Raw genomic sequence first — 16,993 nt, 5'->3', positions numbered from 1 at the left:
AAACCAACCTGATAGCTTTCTTTGACAGGGTAACAAGCCTTGTGGATAGGGGGGAAGGGGTAGATGTGGCATATCTTGACTTTAGTAAAGCTTTTGATACTGTCTCGCATGACCATTTCATAAACAAACTAGGGAAATCAAATGCAAACTAGATGGAGCTACTATAAGGTGTCACGGAGTGTGGGGGAGTCCAGGCCCTGCACCCCTCTTCCTGGGATTCACTGAGACTCTCAGCCAGCCAGTAAAACAGAAGGTTTATTGGACAACAGGAACACAGTCCAAAACAGAGCTTGTGGGGACACCCAGGACCCCTCAGTGAAGTCCTTCTGGGGGAGCAGGGAGCTTAGACCCCAGCCCTGGGGTTCCCTGTGTTCCTCCACCCAGCCCCAAACTGAAACTAAACCCACCGAGCAGGTTCCCTGCTGCAGCCTCCATCCACATTCCTGGGCAGAGGTGTCACCTCCCCCTCCCCCTCCCGGCTCAGGTGACAGGCTCTCAGGTCTCCCGTCCCCAGGGCACATTCCCAGGTCAACACTCCCCCCTCCCTGCTGCGTCACATCGTCACATCTCTCCCCCCTTCGAGACTGAACTGAGCGGGGTCACTGTGACCAGTGACCTGGGGAAGTTCGGGGCCCCCTCTCCGGGACAGCGCATCCGCTATCAGGTTGGCACTTCCCTTCACGTGGACCACGTCCATGTCGTAATCCTGCAGGAGCAGGCTCCACCTCAGGAGCTTGGCGTTGGCTCCTTTCATCTGGTGCAGCCAGGTCAGGGGAGAGTGGTCGGTGTACACGGTGAAGTGTTGCCCGAAGAGATAGGGCTCTAGTTTCTTGAGGGCCCACACCATGGCCAGGCACTCCTTCTCGATGGCCGCGTAGTGTCGCTCCCGGGGTAGCAACTTCTTGCTCAGGTACACGATGGGGTGTCTCTCCCCCTTTTCATCCTCCTGCATTAACACCGCCCCCAGTCCCGTGTCGGAGGCGTCGGTGAACACCACAAAGGGCTTGTCAAAGTCTGGGTTTGCTAGAACTGGGCCACTGACCAGAGCCTCCTTCAGCGCCCGGAAAGCCTCCTGGCACTGCTCGGTCCAGACCACCTTGTCTGGCTTCCCCTTCTTGCATAGCTCAGTGATGGGGGTGGCTATGGCGCTAAAGTGGGGCACAAATCTTCGGTAGTATCCTGCCATCCCAATAAAGGCTTGGACCTGCTTTTTGGTGTGGGGAGCGGGCCAGTCTCTGATCACCTCCACCTTGGCCGGTTCTGGCTTTAGGCGGCCGCTCCCCACCCGATGGCCCAGGTAAGATACTTCAGCCATCCCCACCTTGCACTTCTCCGCTTTGACAGTCAGCCCAGCCCCCTGGAGTCGGTCCAGCACTTGTCTAACCTGGGACACGTGGTCCTCCCAGGTCTGGCTAAAGACACAGATGTCGTCAATATACGCCACGGCGAAACTCTCCATCCCCCTCAGGAGCTGGTCCACCAGGCGCTGGAAGGTGGCCGGCGCTCCCTTGAGGCCGAAAGGCAGGGTCAGAAACTCATAGAGCCCCAGAGGGGTGATAAAGGCCGATTTCAGCCGGGCATCTGCATCCAGCGGCACTTGCCAGTAGCCCTTTGTAAGGTCCATGGTGGTAAGGTACCGAGCTCCTCCCAGCTTGTCTAGGAGCTCGTCCGGCCTGGGCATGGGGTAGGCATCCGATACAGTGATGGCATTGAGCTTCCGATAGTCCACACAGACCCGGACTGACCCATCCTTTTTGGGGACCAGCACCACCAGCGAGGCCCAAGGGCTGGCCGATGGCTGGATCACCCCCAAAGCCAGCATGTCCCAGACCTCTCTTTCCAGGTCCTGAGCAGTTTTCCCTGTGACTCGGAAGGGGGAGCATCTTATCGGCGGGTGCGACCCTGTCTGCACCCGGTGGACAGTCAGATTAGTGCGTCCAGGCTGGTTGGAAAACAGCTGTCGGTACGGATGCAGCACCCCCCTGACCTCAGCTTGCTGGGCAGGGGTGAGCTGATCCGAGAGGGGGATTGTTTCCAGGGGGGAACCAGCTCTGGTCCCAGGGAATAGATCTACTAAAGGGTCATCTCCCTGCTCCTCCCACTGACCACACACAGCTAACACCACATTCCCCCTGGCATAATATGGCTTCATCATATTCACATGGTACACCCGGCGGTGGTGGGCCCGGTTCGACAGCTCCACCACATAGTTTACCTCATTGAGCTGCTTGACGACCTTGAACGGGCCCTCCCAGGCGGCCTGTAGTTTGTTCTTTCTCACGGGGATGAGAACCATCACCTGATCCCCGGTGGCGTAGGCACGGGCCCGCGCCGTGCGGTCATACCAGACCTTCTGCTTCCTCTGGGCTCTGGCCAGATTCTCCCTGGCCAGGCCCATGAGTTCAGCCAGTCTCTCTCGGAAGGTCAGGACATACTCCACCACTGACTCTCCATCGGGAGTGGCCTTCCCCTCCCACTCGTCTCTCATCAGGTCCAGGGGGCCCCTCACCCTCCTTCCATATAACAGTTCGAAAGGCGAAAATCCGGTAGACTCCTGGGGCACCTCCCTGTACGCGAACAGCAGGTGAGGTAAGTACTTGTCCCAATCCTGCGGGTGCTGGTTCATAAAGGTTTTCAGCATCATCTTTAGCGTCCCGTTAAACCTCTCCACCAGCCCGTTGGACTGGGGGTGATACGCTGAGGCCCAGTCATGCCGGACCCCACATTTCTCCCACAAGCACCGGAGCAGGGCCGACATGAAGTTGGAGCCTTGGTCTGTCAAGACTTCCCTGGGGAACCCCACTCGGCTGAAAATGGTCAGGAGCGCATCTGCCACGGTGTCTGCTTCAATGGAAGCTAAGGGCACTGCCTCGGGGTAGCGGGTGGCGAAATCTACCACCACCAGAATGTATTTCTTCCCCGACCGGGTCGTCTTGCTGAGAGGCCCCACGATGTCCATGGCCACCTTCTGGAAAGGCTCCTCTATGATGGGCAAAGGTCTCAACGCCGCTTTCCCCTTGTCCCGGGCCTTCCCCACCCTCTGACAGGGGTCACAGGATCGGCAATACTGCCGGACGGTGGTAAAGACCCCGGGCCAGTAAAAGTTCTGTAGCAACCTCTGCCGGGTGCGCCGGATTCCCTGGTGCCCTGCGAGGGGGATGTCATGGGCCAAGGACAGGAGCTTGCGGCGGTACTTCTGGGGGACCACCAGCTGCCTCCTGATCCCACAGGACTCCCCTTCCCCTGGGGGAGCCCATTCTCGGTACAGGAACCCCTTCTCCCACAGGAACCTCTCCTGGCAGCCTCTCCTCATGGTCCGTCCCTCACTGAGGTCGGCCAGGTCCCTGAGCTTCTGCAAGGAGGGATCTTTCCTCAACTCGGCCTGGAACTCAGCGGCTGGGGAAGGGATGGGGCCCGGTTCCCCCTCCGTGGCCAGGTCTGAGGCCGCAGCCTCTCTGAGCCGTGCCCCTCGGCGCTCCCTCCCCACCCGAGTAGGGTCTCGCGCCTCCAGTGTGGTACCCTCCCCAGGGTCAGGTCGCAGTGCCCCTCGCCGGCTCTGGCTACGGGTCACAACCAGGGCGGTCTGGGGGTCGCTTGGCCAGTCCTCTAGGTCTCCCCCCATCAAAACTTCAGTGGGCAAATGGTGGTGTACCCCCACATCCTTGGGGCCCTCCTTGGTCCCCCATTTCAGGTGTACCCTTGCCACGGGCACCTTAAATGGGGTCCCGCCCACCCCCGTCAGGGTCAGGTAGGTGTTGGGCACCACCCGATCTGGGGCCACCACCTCGGGCCGGGCCAGCGTCACCTCCGCGCCCGTATCCCAGTATCCATTGACCTTCCTCCCATCCACCTCCAGGGGAACAAGGCACTCTCTCCGGAGGGACAGCCCCGCACCCACCCTGTAAACCGAGCACCCTGAGTCCAGAGCCTCCAGCCCTCTGGCGGGGCTGGCTGGGGGTACTCTTCCCTCCTGAGCAGGTGGCAAACTGGTAGCCCCCCTTTCCTGGGTCGCCTGCCCCTCGTCCAGCTGAGTCCCTACCCAGTTAACCCTGGGTAGGTTGGGTCTGCTCAGTTTGTCCCTGAGCCCGGGGCACTGGGCCCGTACGTGGCCTCTCTGGCCACAGTGATAGCAGCTCAGGTCACGTTGGTCCCCTCGAACGGGTCGGAGGGGCCCGACACCAGGCGTTCCCCTTTGGAGGGGGTTCTCCCTATTTCCCCGCTGGGAGGCCCCATGGTGACTCTCTCTCTGCATCGGGGGGGGCCTGTTCTTTTGGGACTCCTCCCGGCTACCCCCTGACCGACTGTTCACAAGCTCGTCGGCCAGCTGCCCTGCATGCTGGGGGTTCGCGAGCTTTTTGTCCACCAGCCACAGCCTCAGGTCGGAAGGGCACTGTTCATACAGGTGCTCCAGTACAAACAGGTCAAGCAGGTCCTCTTTAGTTTGGGCCCCCGCTGTCCACTTGCGGGCATATCCCTGCATCCTGTTGACCAGTTGTAGGTAGGTGACCTCAGGCGTTTTACGCTGACTCCGGAACCTTCTCCGGTACATCTCGGGGGTCAGCCCAAACTCACGGAGCAGGGCCTGTTTGAACAGTTCATAGTCCCCTGCCTCTGCCCCTGTCATCCGGCTGGAGACCTCTACGGCTTTGGGGTCCAGTAAGGGGGTGAGGAACTGGAGCCTGTCTGCAGGGTCAACCCTGTGCAGCTCGCAGGCATTCTCAAAGGCCGTCAGGAAGCTATCCATGTCCTCCCCCTCCTTCCGCTGGGCCAGGAAGCACTTATCAAAGCTCCTTGCAGTCTTGGGTCCCCCCTCACTCACCGCAGCCGGGGCCCCACTGCTCCTCAGCTTGGCCAGCTCCAGCTCATGCTGTCTTTGTTTCTCCTTCTCCTGCTGCTCATGTTGACGTTGTTTCTCCTTCTCCTCCTGCTCATGTTGACGTTGTTTCTCCTTCTCCTCCTGCTCATGTTGACGTTGTTTCTCCTCATGTTGACGTTGTTTTTCATGATCCTCCAGCTCCCTCATTTTCCTCTCCCTCTCCCATTCCAGCCGCATCCGCTCCAGGGATGGGGAGCTCCGCTGGGAGGATCCCCTGCTGGCTGCTGGGGTCAGGGGGCCCTCGGTATTCGCTGGGCTTCCCACAACCCCTCCCCCAGGCATAGGTAGGAAGGGTCTCGGGGTGTCCTGGGCAGCAGTCTGACCCCTCCCAGCCTGGTCAGGCCCCAGGGCCCACGCTGCGTCCGCCGGGCGGCTTCCCTCAGGGACAGGGATCGGGTCATCCAAGCGATCCCTCTCCTCCAGCTGGGCAATCAGCTGTTCCTTGGTGGACCTCCCGACGCGCAGCCCCCTCTGCCTGCACAGCTCCACCAGGTCGCTCTTAAGGCGTTTAGCGTACATCTCCCGGCTGGCCACTCGCAGGCCGGGCAGCTGTCCACGGTTTCCAGGAAAAGCCCCTAGTGTGCCAGTCCTTCTTGAGGTCACCACCTCTTTGCCAGGGTCGAGCTGCAGACTCCTCCGCCCCTGGGACCGCTCGCTGCAATCCCCCGGGGGACCCTGTTACTGCAAAAGTCCTTCTCTCTGGTCACACACTCCCAGGGGTTAACCGCCCCCTGAAACCGTCTCTCTCTGAATCTTCAGCACGCCTGGTCCCCGTCAATCCCCCTTCGTTTTACTGTTCCCCAGTCACTTACTGCAGGAAGCGCCGTTCACGGGGTGCAGTAGATCCCACCGCTGCCACCAGTTGTCACGGAGTGTGGGGGAGTCCAGGCCCTGCACCCCTCTTCCTGGGATTCACTGAGACTCTCAGCCAGCCAGTAAAACAGAAGGTTTATTGGACAACAGGAACACAGTCCAAAACAGAGCTTGTGGGTACACCCAGGACCCCTCAGTGAAGTCCTTCTGGGGGAGCAGGGAGCTTAGACCCCAGCCCTGGGGTTCCCTGTGTTCCTCCACCCAGCCCCAAACTGAAACTAAACCCACCGAGCAGGTTCCCTGCTGCAGCCTCCATCCACATTCCTGGGCAGAGGTGTCACCTCCCCCTCCCCCTCCTGGCTCAGGTGACAGGCTCTCAGGTCTCCCGTCCCCAGGGCACATTCCCAGGTCAACACTCCCCCCTCCCTGCTGCGTCACATAAGGTGAGTGCAAAACTGGTTGGAAAACTGTTCCCAGAGAGTAGTTATCACTGATTCATAGTCATGCTGGAAGGACATAACGAGTGGGATCCCGCAGGGATCAGTTCTGGGTCCTGTTCTGTTCAATATTTTCATCAATGATTTAGATAATAGCATACAGAGTACACTTATAAAGTTTGTGGACGATAAGTGGGAGGGGTTGCAAGTGCTCTGGAGGATAGGATTATAATTCAAAATGATCTGGACAAACTGGAGAAATGGTCTGAAGTAAATAGGATGAAATTCAATAAAGACAAATGCAAAGTACTCCACTTAGGAAGGAACAATCAGTTGCACACATAGAAAATGGGAAATGACTGCCTAGGAAGGAGTACTGCGGAAAGGGATCTGGGGATCGTAGTGGATCACAAGCTAAATATGAGTCAACAGTGTAAAACTGTTGCAAAAAAAGTGAACGTCATTCTGGGATGTATTAGCAGGAGTATTGTAAGCAAGACACGAGAAGTAATTCTTCTGCTCTACTCTGCGCTGATTAGGCCTCAGCTGGAGTATTGTGTCCAGTTCTGGGCGCCACCTTTCAGGATGTGGACAAATTGGAGAGAGAGTCCAGAAAAAAGCAACAAAAAATGATTAAAGGTCTAGAAAACATGACCTATGAGGGAAGATTGAAAAAATTGGGTTTGTTTAGTCTGGAAAAGAGAGGACTGAGAGGGGACATGATAACAGTTTTCAAGTATGTAAAAGGTTGTTAGAAGGAGGAGGAAGAAAAATTGTTTTTCTTAACCTCTGAGGATAGGACAAGAAACAATGGGCTTAAATTGCAGAAAGGGAGGTTTAGGTTGGACATTAGGAAAAACTTCTTAACTGTCAGGGTGGTTAAATACTGGAATAAATTGCCTAGGAAGGTTGTGGAATCTCCATCATTGGCGACTTTTAAGAGCAGGCTAGACAAACACGTCAGGAATGGTCTAGATAATTAGCCCTGTCACAAGTGCAGGGACTGGACTTGATGGCCTCTCAAGGTCCCTTCCAGTTCTATGATTCTATGTTTAAAGTTTCCCGTAGGGATTCCTACATGGTTCTACGTTAATTCGAAGGTCCCGTGTGAGACTTTGGGATGCTCCCTCCCCACCAAACAGCCAGGCACTGTGCATTCCCCAGTGCCTTGCTGTGGCCCTGAGCAGGCCTGTTAGAACATTATCTCTGTGTGTCATTTGCCGATTATATTCACAGGCTATCATCAGCTGTTTCCCCTTCCATAGTGTGTGCTCCTCTCTGGAGTCCCTGCTCCTACCCTCTGCCCTGTTCTCTGTCATCAGGAACAGCTCCAGGATAAAGCTCTTGAATCCAAGGCCACAATGCGCTGGCTCCAGGCTACTCCTGGGTCAGCTACACAGGTCTCCTTTCCAGCACACAGCAATGCTCCATTTCCAATGAGCAGCTGTGTACAGAGACCTGCAGCACAGATTCCCGGCACCACAAAACCCAGCCTTCCAAGGGAATTTTTCACAAGTCCAGGATGTTTTCTGTACATCAGCTTTTCATTGCCACCACTCACCACTCAGGCCACCTGGCAGAGCCATAAGGCTGCTTTTGTGCTGTAGGTAATGAGAGTTTAAATTCTCAATTTCCTTAGCCACAAATGAATGGAAGTGGGAAACGTTCTGTGCAGATCAGCTGCTGCCCAAAGTGTGCCCCTGCCCAAAAATCAACTCCATGGGTCTCTGATCCCTCCCATGAACCCAACCCCTGCCTCTGGCTCCAATGGCATGCCCCACAGCACACGCCACACTACATCTGTCAGTCTTCTTCACTGCCTATCTGTCATCTCTGGTCACTCACCAGCCTGTTCCCTGAGGCTGCCCTACTGTCAGTCACACGTATGTATGAACATCGCCCATTCCCCTTCTCTGGTACTCCTTTGCCAATGACGTATCTGTCACTCACACGGCTTGTGCCCTCACCTGTCTGCTACTCACACCCTGGTTCTGTCACTCACCTGCCAGATACCTGCCCTATGTCACCCATTCGCCTGCCTGTCCTCTCTCACCCGGCGCTGTCACTCTCTGCTGCATGCCCCTCTCCAGTCACTCACCCGCCCACCCAAATCCCTTCTCAGGCACCCGCTGGGCCCTGTGTCACTCGCAGGCCCATCACCTGGCAGAAGAGAACGTGAAGCTAGGAAGGTTGATTTTACCGGACAGGGTTGTTTGCAGCATCGGGGTCCAGGGCGGTGACCACTCCTACCACAGAGCCAACATAGGCATCCTCCTGGACTTCCATCAGGTCAGAGGTGGGCTGGAACTCTGGGGGCTCATCCACATCCAGCACAGAGACCCGCACAATGGTTTGGTCTCGGAACGTGCCCAGATCTACAAACCTTGGGTCCACAAACTTGTTCAGGGCCTCCACCACCACCGTGTGAACCGTCTTGGCCTCGTAGTCAAGGGGCTGAGACAACAGGACAGGGTTAGCGATTCACCATCTGACAGTTCCTTCCCAACTCTGGTGCATTCACTACTGCTGCTTTGGGTTAAACCCCAGCAGGGCTCTTGGGAGAGGCCAGGACTGGAGAAGCCCAGAGCCTGAGCTCCTGCCATGCCCCCTACAACGTCTCCTGCTGGGCAGGGTACTCGTAGCTGGGAGCGCTCCTGCCCCACTCCCTACAGGGCTGCTGCTAGGAACAACATTTCCTGCCCTCCCCCACTCCACATTCAGATAAGGCATGATGCAGGAACTCAGAATGCACTGAGAAGGCAGTGCGCACCGTGGGGGCGAGTGAGTGATTTTCAATGGTGTAGTGATCATTAATCACCCTGTGATTATTTCTACAGCAGAGGTGACTGGAATGCAATGGTCTTGGTGAGCACTCATTCTTTCCTGCCCGCACCAAGTGTTTTTGCCACAAAAAGCAGACTCGCTCTGCGTGTGGTTGGTCAGGCTCAGGCATTCCGTGGGCATATTGCTCTCTAATAGGTGCTATCAATAACGGGGATTAGTGTTAGCCCCCTATGCTGCACACCTCGCTTCCGTGCACGGCAGCATTCACCCCTTCATTATGGATTTGTCTGAAAGTCTCTCTCTGTAAATTCTGCGCTCACAACTGTCTGTGTCCCTTAGCGTCTGTGGGCAGCGACTTCATCAGCTGGCGCCCTGCCTGCCTTGCCTTTCTTTGGCCCTTTCTTTCCAGTCTTTGCTTCTCTCTTTCTCTCTCCTGACACTTCTCCAGCTCCCTGCTAGCTGGGGGGCGGGTCTGAGGCTTCCAACTTCTCTAAGATGCTATTAAACCAGCTCTCGGAGGAGTGATTCCCCAGCCTCTGAAACACACCAGCAGCAGCAGGTATCATCAAAAGGGAAGGGCTCTGTCCTGCTCTGAGAGTCCTGCTCTGCCCTCCCCCACCTACCGCCTCTGCCTCCACCTCACACCTCCTCCTGATGCGTTCCTCTGGGTTTACCTTCTGCACGGTGATGATCGCCTCCTGGGTGTTGCTGTCTGTGGTGACTTTAAACATCTGCACCCCGTCCTCATCTTTGATCTGGTATGTCATGTCTGTGTTCTCCCCCACATCCGAATCCTCCGCCTTCACTCTCCCAATCGCAGAGCCCACAAGGGCAGTCTCCACAACACTGAACTGGTACATCTCTGCCAAGGGAAAGGAGAGGTGCATCACAGTGCGGCCTTCGCTGACCCTGATCCCCAGGTTCCCTTCAGGTAGTGCACAGACACTCCCTGGGGGCACCTCCACTAGGTTAGTGCACCAGCCTACAGGCAGAATGCCAGCAACCCTATTGGGTACACCTGGCTGGTCCCTGGTCCAGGGCAGCTCAGCTCCCGCATGCACAGATCACAGAGTTTTGTCCTGTCTAGTCTGCAATGTCCCATTTATCCTTGGCAGCCATGCCAGAGTCTGGGCTTCATTGGGGGCACACGTGGGACCCGGCTGGAACCACAGAGGATGCCCCATTTCCTATACTCCAGTGCAAGGTGTGTTGGCTTTTCCTGCGAGAGGAAAGCAAATAAGCCCACTCTGGGTGAAGGCAGCTGGTGAAAGGCATTAGGGAGCATCCCAATCTCTATAAGTCTGGTAACCTTACCAACCTGTCTCAGAACCAGCTGCACGGATGTCGGCCAGTCCAGGGGCAGTGCCGAGGTCTCTGTAGGCACAGCATTCGCACAGCCCCATTTCCCACTGCTAGCGTCCGGAATACAAATGTGCTCAGCGGGCAGAGCTCCCTCCAGCTGCAGCTTGGAACCCTTCGTAGCTCTGCCCCAGGCTGCCAGCCAAGTGCTACAGAGCTCTGCAGCTGGTGTGCGAGGCAGAGCCCAGTCCGGCAGCTCTTCAGTGACAGGATTTCTGTCCCTGTGGTGGGACTCAAATGCAGGTCACAGAGCTTTGGCAATGGCTTGGGATCTAGAGACCAGCTCACAGTCACACCCCATATGCTCATGGTGTGCAAGCAGGGCCTAGTGACTGCCAGGTAGCAAGGAAGGGCCTGGGGCTCATTCAAACCAGCGTCTGAGGTCTGGATTGGCCCCTGAAAGATGACGGGAAGAGACGGGCTGACCTGCCAATGGAGTTTGGGGGTTACTCTCCCTCCTCCAGCGCCTACAGGCCCAGGGAGGGAGACAGAGACAGACAGCTAAGCCTACTCCTTGCAGCTACAGTCCTGCAGCCCCACTGACTCCCCCAGGGTTTGCTGGCTGTCACTGGGACACCCCTCCTGCTTCAGTTAATGGGCTGGGATCTGCAGAGCGCTTGGAGTAATAAACCCACTACACAACGACCACAGGCAGGAGCAGGAGCAGCCAAGACTCCTGCACGTGTCACCGGTCAGATCCCCCTCTGCCACCAGCACTGCCCTGTGGAATAAGGGAAACCTGCACAGACCTGACCATGCACTGGCCCGCAGCACCGCGACCTGCCCTCTTGTACACCCAGAGCCACCAGTGTCAGAGAGTGTCTCTGCACTGCCAGCCTGTCCAAGGTGGGCAAGTTGAGGGGCCGATGGGGAGAGATGACACTGACTCCCGAAGAATTCTAATAAACAAATGGGTCTGCATTAAAACCCAGCATTGATTGGGTCCCCCACTCTACATGTCACTTGCCCTCTTAGACTGCAAGCTCTCGGGACAGGTTCCAGATCTCTGGGTCTGTGAAACACCTAGCACAACGGGGCTATGTCCCTGACTGGGTGTCTGGCTGCTACCCCAATGCAAAGTCAGCAACAACAATCCTGCACAGCAGTGGCTGGCTCAGCACCAGACTGCCTGCAAGACCCCCGGGACAGGGAACAGCGACTCTTACTCTGTGGGAATCGTGGAGGGTTGTCGTTGACGTCTGTGATCACAATTGTGACCGTGGTGGATCCAGACAGGCCACCCAGCTGCCCTGCCATGTCCGTGGCTTGGATCACCACTTCATACCGGTCCTGAGTTTCTCTGTCCAGATTTGCCACTGCCGTCCGGATCACACCTGGAAAAGGCAAAAGGGGAAGCAGTGAGTGTGAATGCCAGGGCGGCCCATCAGCCCACGGAGCACCCTTCTCACTTCCACCCTCCCCTGGGAGCAGGTCATGGAATCCTGTAGTCCAGGCTCAAGGCCAGAGCATGGTCACAAGGCACGAGCCCTTCATCTTCACTTGCCAGCAGGACTCAGCCTCCTCATACTTATGGACTCAGAAAAGGCTGTAACAGCAGGGTCAGCTGAGGGAGGAGCATTAGCAGTGCAACGACTTAGGCTGGGCCCAGAAGAGCAGGGGGGACATGGGCATCGCCCTGCAGAAAACCTGACGACTCCGCAAGCAAACAGCCCCAACCACCCGGGGCAGCAGTGGCAGGGCCGGGACGGAGCCAGGTCATTTAGTAGGAAACAAGAGGTTTCATGCGCCTGCATCAGGATCTGCGGGCAAACTTGGGCGGGGGCTTAGCCACACCAGCTGGGTTTGTCATTGCTTGTTTCACCAGGAGAAGCTAAGTACCAGCTGTGTTGTTATAACACACAAAAATAAAGATGTTTAATACGAAACAGTGAAAGGCCCCAAGAACAGGCTCAGAACCCAGCTAAACAAACACCCCCAAAACATTCACAGAAAGGGGTGTGTGAATGGTACTGCCCTACCAAGCACAGATCTGTCCCGGGCCCAGGATAGCATTACCACAATCCACCTGTTGTCTCTCATACTTGGAGTGTAAGCTGTATGGGGCAGAGCCCAGATTTGTGTTCCGTGCTTGTCCAGTGCCCCGCGCCATGGGGCTCCTAGGCACTACCACAGAGTCATAGAATCATAGAATATCAGGGTTGGAAGGGACCTCAGGAGGTCATCGACTCCAACCCCCTGCTCAAAGCAGGACCAATCCCCAACTAAATCATCCCAGCCAGGGCTTTGTCAAGCCTGACCTTAAAAACTTCAAAGGAAGGAGATTCTACCACCTCCCTAGGTAACCCATTCCAATGCTTCACCACCCTCCTAGTGAAAAAGTTTTTCCTAATATCCAACCTAAACCGCCCCCACTGCAACTTGAGACCATTACTTCTTGTTCTGTCATCTGCTACCACTGAGAACAGTATAGAGCCATCCTCTCTGGAACCCCCCTTCAGGTAGTTGAAAGCAGCTATCAAATCCCCCCTCATTCTTCTCTTCCACAGACTAAACAATCCCAGTTCCCTCAGCCTCTCCTCATAACTCATGTGTTCCAGTCCCCTAATCATTTTTGTTGCCCTCCGCTGGACTCTTTCCAATTTTTCCACATCCTTCTTATAGTGTGGGGCCCAAAACTGGACACAGTACTCCAGATGAGGCCTCACCAATGTCGAATAGAGGGGAACGATCACATCCCTCGATCTGCTGGCAATGCCCCTACTTATACAGCCCAAAATGCCATTGGCCTTCTTGGCAACAAGGGCACACTGGTGACTCATATCCAGCTTCTCGTCCACTGTACCCCTAGGTCTTTTCTGCAGAACTGCTGCCGAGCCATTCGGTCCCTAGTCTGTAGCAGTGCATGGGATTCTTCCGTCCTAAGTGCAGGACTCTGCACTTGTCCTTGTTGAACCTCATCAGATCTTTTGGCCCAATCCTCTAATTTGTCTAGATCCCTCTGTATCCTATCCCTACCCTCCAGCGTATCTACCACTCCTTCCAGTTTAGTGTCATCTGCAAACTTGCTGAGGGTGCAATCCACGCCATCCTCCAGATCATTAATGAAGATATTGAACAAAACCGGCCCCAGGACCGACCCTTGGAGCACTCCCCTTGATACCGGCTGCCAACTAGACTTGGAGCCATTGATCACTACCCGTTGAGCCCGACGATCTAGCCAGCTTTCTATCCACCATATAGTCCATTCATCCAGCTCATACGTCTTTAACTTGCTGGCAAGAATACTGTGGGAGACCGTGTCAAAAGCTTTGCTAAAGTCAAGGAATAACACGTCCACTGCTTTCCCCTCATCTACAGAGCCAGTTTTATCTCATCATAGAAGGCAATTAGATTAGTCAGGCATGACTTGCCCTTGGTGAATCCATGCTGACTGTTCCTGATCACTTTCCTCTCCTCTAAGTGCTTCAGAATTGATTCCTTGAGGACCTGCTCCATGATTTTTCCAGGGATTGAGGTGAGGCTGACTGGCCTGCAGTTCCCAGGATCATCCTTCTTCCCTTTTTTAAAGATGGGCACTACATTAGCCTTTTTCCAGTCGTCCAGGACCTCCCCCGATCGCCGTTAGCTTTCAAAGATAATGGCCAATGGCTCTGCAATCACATCCACCAACTCCTTTAGCACTCTCGGATGCTGCGCATCCGGCCCCATGGACTTGTGCTCGTCCAGCTTTCCTAAATAGTCCCGAACCACTTCTTTCTCCACAGAGGGCTGGTCACCTCCTCCCCATGCTGTGCTGCCCAGTGCAGTAGTCTGGGAGCTGACCTTGTTCGTGAAGACAGAGGCAAAAAAAGCATTGAGTACCTTAGCTTTTTCCACATCCTTTGTCACTCGGTTGCCTCCCTCATTCAGTAAGGGGCCCACACTTTCCTTGACTTTCTTCTTGTTGCTAACATACCTGAAGAAACCCTTCTTGTTACTCTTAACATCTCTTGCTAGCTGCAACTCCAAGCGTGATTTGGCCTTCCTGATTTCACTCCTGCATGCCTGAGCAATATTTTTATACTCATCCCTGGTCATTTGTCCAATCTTCCACTTCTTGTAAGCTTCTTTTTTGTGTTTAAGATCAGAAAGGATTTCACTGTTAAGCCAAGCTGGTCGCCTGCCATATTTACTATTCTTTCCACACATCGGGATGGTTTGTCCCTGTAACCTCAATAAGGATTCTTTAAAATACAGCCAGCTCTCCTGGACTCCTTTCCCCCTCATGTTATTCTCCCAGGGGATCCTGCCCATCAGTTCCCTGAGGGAGTCAAAGTCTGCTTTTCTGAAGTCCAGGGTCCGCATTCTCTTTTCTTCCTTGTGTCAGGATCCTGAACTCGACCATCTCATGGTCACTGCCTCCCAGGTTCCCATCCACTTTTGCTTCCCCTACTAATTCTTCCCAGTTTGTGAGCAGCAGGTCAAGAAGAGCGCTGCCCCTAGTTCGTGCCTCCAGCACTTGCACCAGGAAATTGTCCCCTACATTTTCCAAAAACTTCCTGGCTTGTCTGTGCACCGCTGTATTGCTCTCCCAGCAGATATCAGGGTGATTGAAGTCTCCCATGAGAACCAGGGCCTGCGATCAAGTAACTTCCATGAGTTGCCAGAAGAAAGCCTCGTCCACCTCATCCCCCTGGTCCGGTGGTCTATAGCAGACTCGCACCACAACATCACCCTTGTTGCTCACACTTCTAAACTTAATCCAGAGACTCAGGTTTTTCTGCAGTTTCATACCAGAGCTCTGAGCAGTCATACTGCTCTCTTACATACAGTGCAACTCCCCCACCTTTTCTGCCCTGCCTGTCCTTCCTGAACAGCTTATATCCATCCATGACAGTACTCCAGTCATGTGAGTTATCCCACCAAGTCTCTCTTATTCCAATCACATCATAATTCCTTGACTGTGCCAGGACTTCCAGTTCTCCCTGCTTGTTTCCCAGGCTTCTTGCATTTGTGTATAGTCACAAATACCTAGTGCTGCCAGGGATGTGGCAAGCCCAGAGTAGTCGCCAAGGGCACTCTGAGATCATCAGGAGTAACTCCCATGAAGTCAATGCCAGCCTGAACCTGGCTTGAGGGAGGGGAGAATCAAGCCTAGAGCCCTGTGTCTGCACGACAGACCTATCTATGTTGGTGTAACTACATTGCTCGGGATGTGAAAAATCCACAGCCCTGAGCAATGCAGTTACACCGACCTAGCCCCCCACCAGTGTAGACAGTGCCGTGTCGGCAGGAGGGCGTCTCCTGGTAGGAGGTGCAGGAATGTCCTCACTACAGCGGCGCAGCAGTGTTTTAAGTGTAGACCTGCCCTTACTCAGGAGCCTGCAGTGAGAGACCTGCAGGGGACCAGGCTATTTAGCCCTCTCTCCCCCCTGTCTGGCCCTGACCTGCTCACACGGTCCACTCCTGAACAGGCACTGGGCTCCAGCCCCTCACATGCCCTTGTTCACCTCTCCCCAAAGGCCAGGCTTAAGAGGTGGGCAGCCCAGGGGTGCAAAGAAGCAGAGTCCTGGGGTGCCAGAAATGTTCCAGGACACTACTCAGAACCTCAAGTTGAAGGAAGCCAGCAGGAGCCACTGAACAGCGAGGAACAGACATTTTTCTCTCTCTCTCTCTGATGACATTTGCAGGCACTGAAGGAGCTGGCGATGCTTTCTGAAACTAGCAATTATTCCAGTGATTATCATCGTTAGGATTTATTACGAAGACATCACCATTGTCTCCAATCCCTGCAGCTCACTCACTCTCGTGGACAGGCACAATTTCACCCATCCCACCTCCCCCTGGACTCTGTCATTTCGGTTCTGTAATTACCCTGGACTCTCCAAGCAGCACTTTCGCTGCCTTCGATCCGATGAATCAAAGGGAGGATCCATTTCGCCTACCTTACCTCAAGCAGGTTCCCACGCACTCCCATCAATCCAACACCTGCTTTCCTGTGCACTAAAAAGTGACTCATGGACCGCTCTGTATGCTTCTTCCCTTCCCTGGGGTCCATGCCTCCTGGCAGCTGCACGGGGTGGGGTAGAGGACAGGGCGCTGAGGTCAGTTCCAGAAAGACCTTTCTACAGAGGACTGGGAATAGCTCCAGGTGAACTGGATGTGGCGCCCTCTCCATTGCAGATAAATTCAGATTTCTGCCACCGTTATACCCGAGGGGCTCAGTCTCTCCCCATGACTCCCTGGACAACTCCCCGTGTCAGCCCCATGGCTGCAGACTCCCTTTCTTGCTTTGTGTCTGTTTGGATAGAATTGTTTCCCTGTGAGAGACGCTGCCAATGCAGTCTGTATTGGCTGCTGCCATTCCCACTGCCAGAGGGTGTGGATGCAGGAGGGTGGAGACCTTTAGCTGATGCTCTTCCCCACATCTTGTCACGCCCCTCAGGGAGGTTTGGGGTTCGCATTTTTAAAGAGCACTGGAAGAAACAAGGCCCTAGTGGGAGGGACCCCTCTCGGTGAGCCCTTGGCCCCATGGGACTAAGCTACATAGCAGGCTGATCCCTGGGAGCTGTGGGGCGAGCAGGCTGGTTGGCAGCATTTACAGTCAGACCCAGTCACCCGGCTCTGAATATTAAACTGTTATTTCTGGGGAAGCACCATTGCATTCACATTTCAGCAATTCTGTTAATTAAAGGGGTATGAAGTGTTTTATAATTAAAACGATTCTTGTCAGCACAATAGCGCTGAATTGGGATGAGACAGAAAAGCTCCTGCATTCAGCATA

The 16,993-nt window shown here is 55.0% G+C and overlaps 1 protein-coding gene across 8 annotated transcripts in view; it reads right to left on the bottom strand.

Moving 5' to 3' along the window:
- Nucleotides 1-16,993, bottom strand: part of CDH22 (cadherin 22) — a 201,429-nt gene that overhangs the window by 60,364 nt on the left and 124,072 nt on the right. For all 8 annotated transcript variants that reach the window (XM_074969688.1, XM_074969690.1, XM_074969687.1 and 5 more), the window contains 3 exons: nt 11,436-11,603; nt 9,585-9,772; nt 8,327-8,580 (listed from right to left, as the gene is read on the bottom strand). In XM_074969688.1, coding sequence (XP_074825789.1) covers nt 8,327-8,580; nt 9,585-9,772; nt 11,436-11,603 — 610 coding nt within the window. The remainder of the gene's footprint in view (nt 1-8,326; nt 8,581-9,584; nt 9,773-11,435; nt 11,604-16,993) is intronic.

The sequence above is a fragment of the Natator depressus genome, chromosome 13 (assembly GCF_965152275.1).
Source record: "Natator depressus isolate rNatDep1 chromosome 13, rNatDep2.hap1, whole genome shotgun sequence".
Taxonomy (NCBI): domain Eukaryota; kingdom Metazoa; phylum Chordata; order Testudines; family Cheloniidae; genus Natator; species Natator depressus.
The sequence above is the reverse complement of the archived record's forward strand: the minus strand, read 5'-3'. Positions and strand labels throughout refer to the sequence as shown.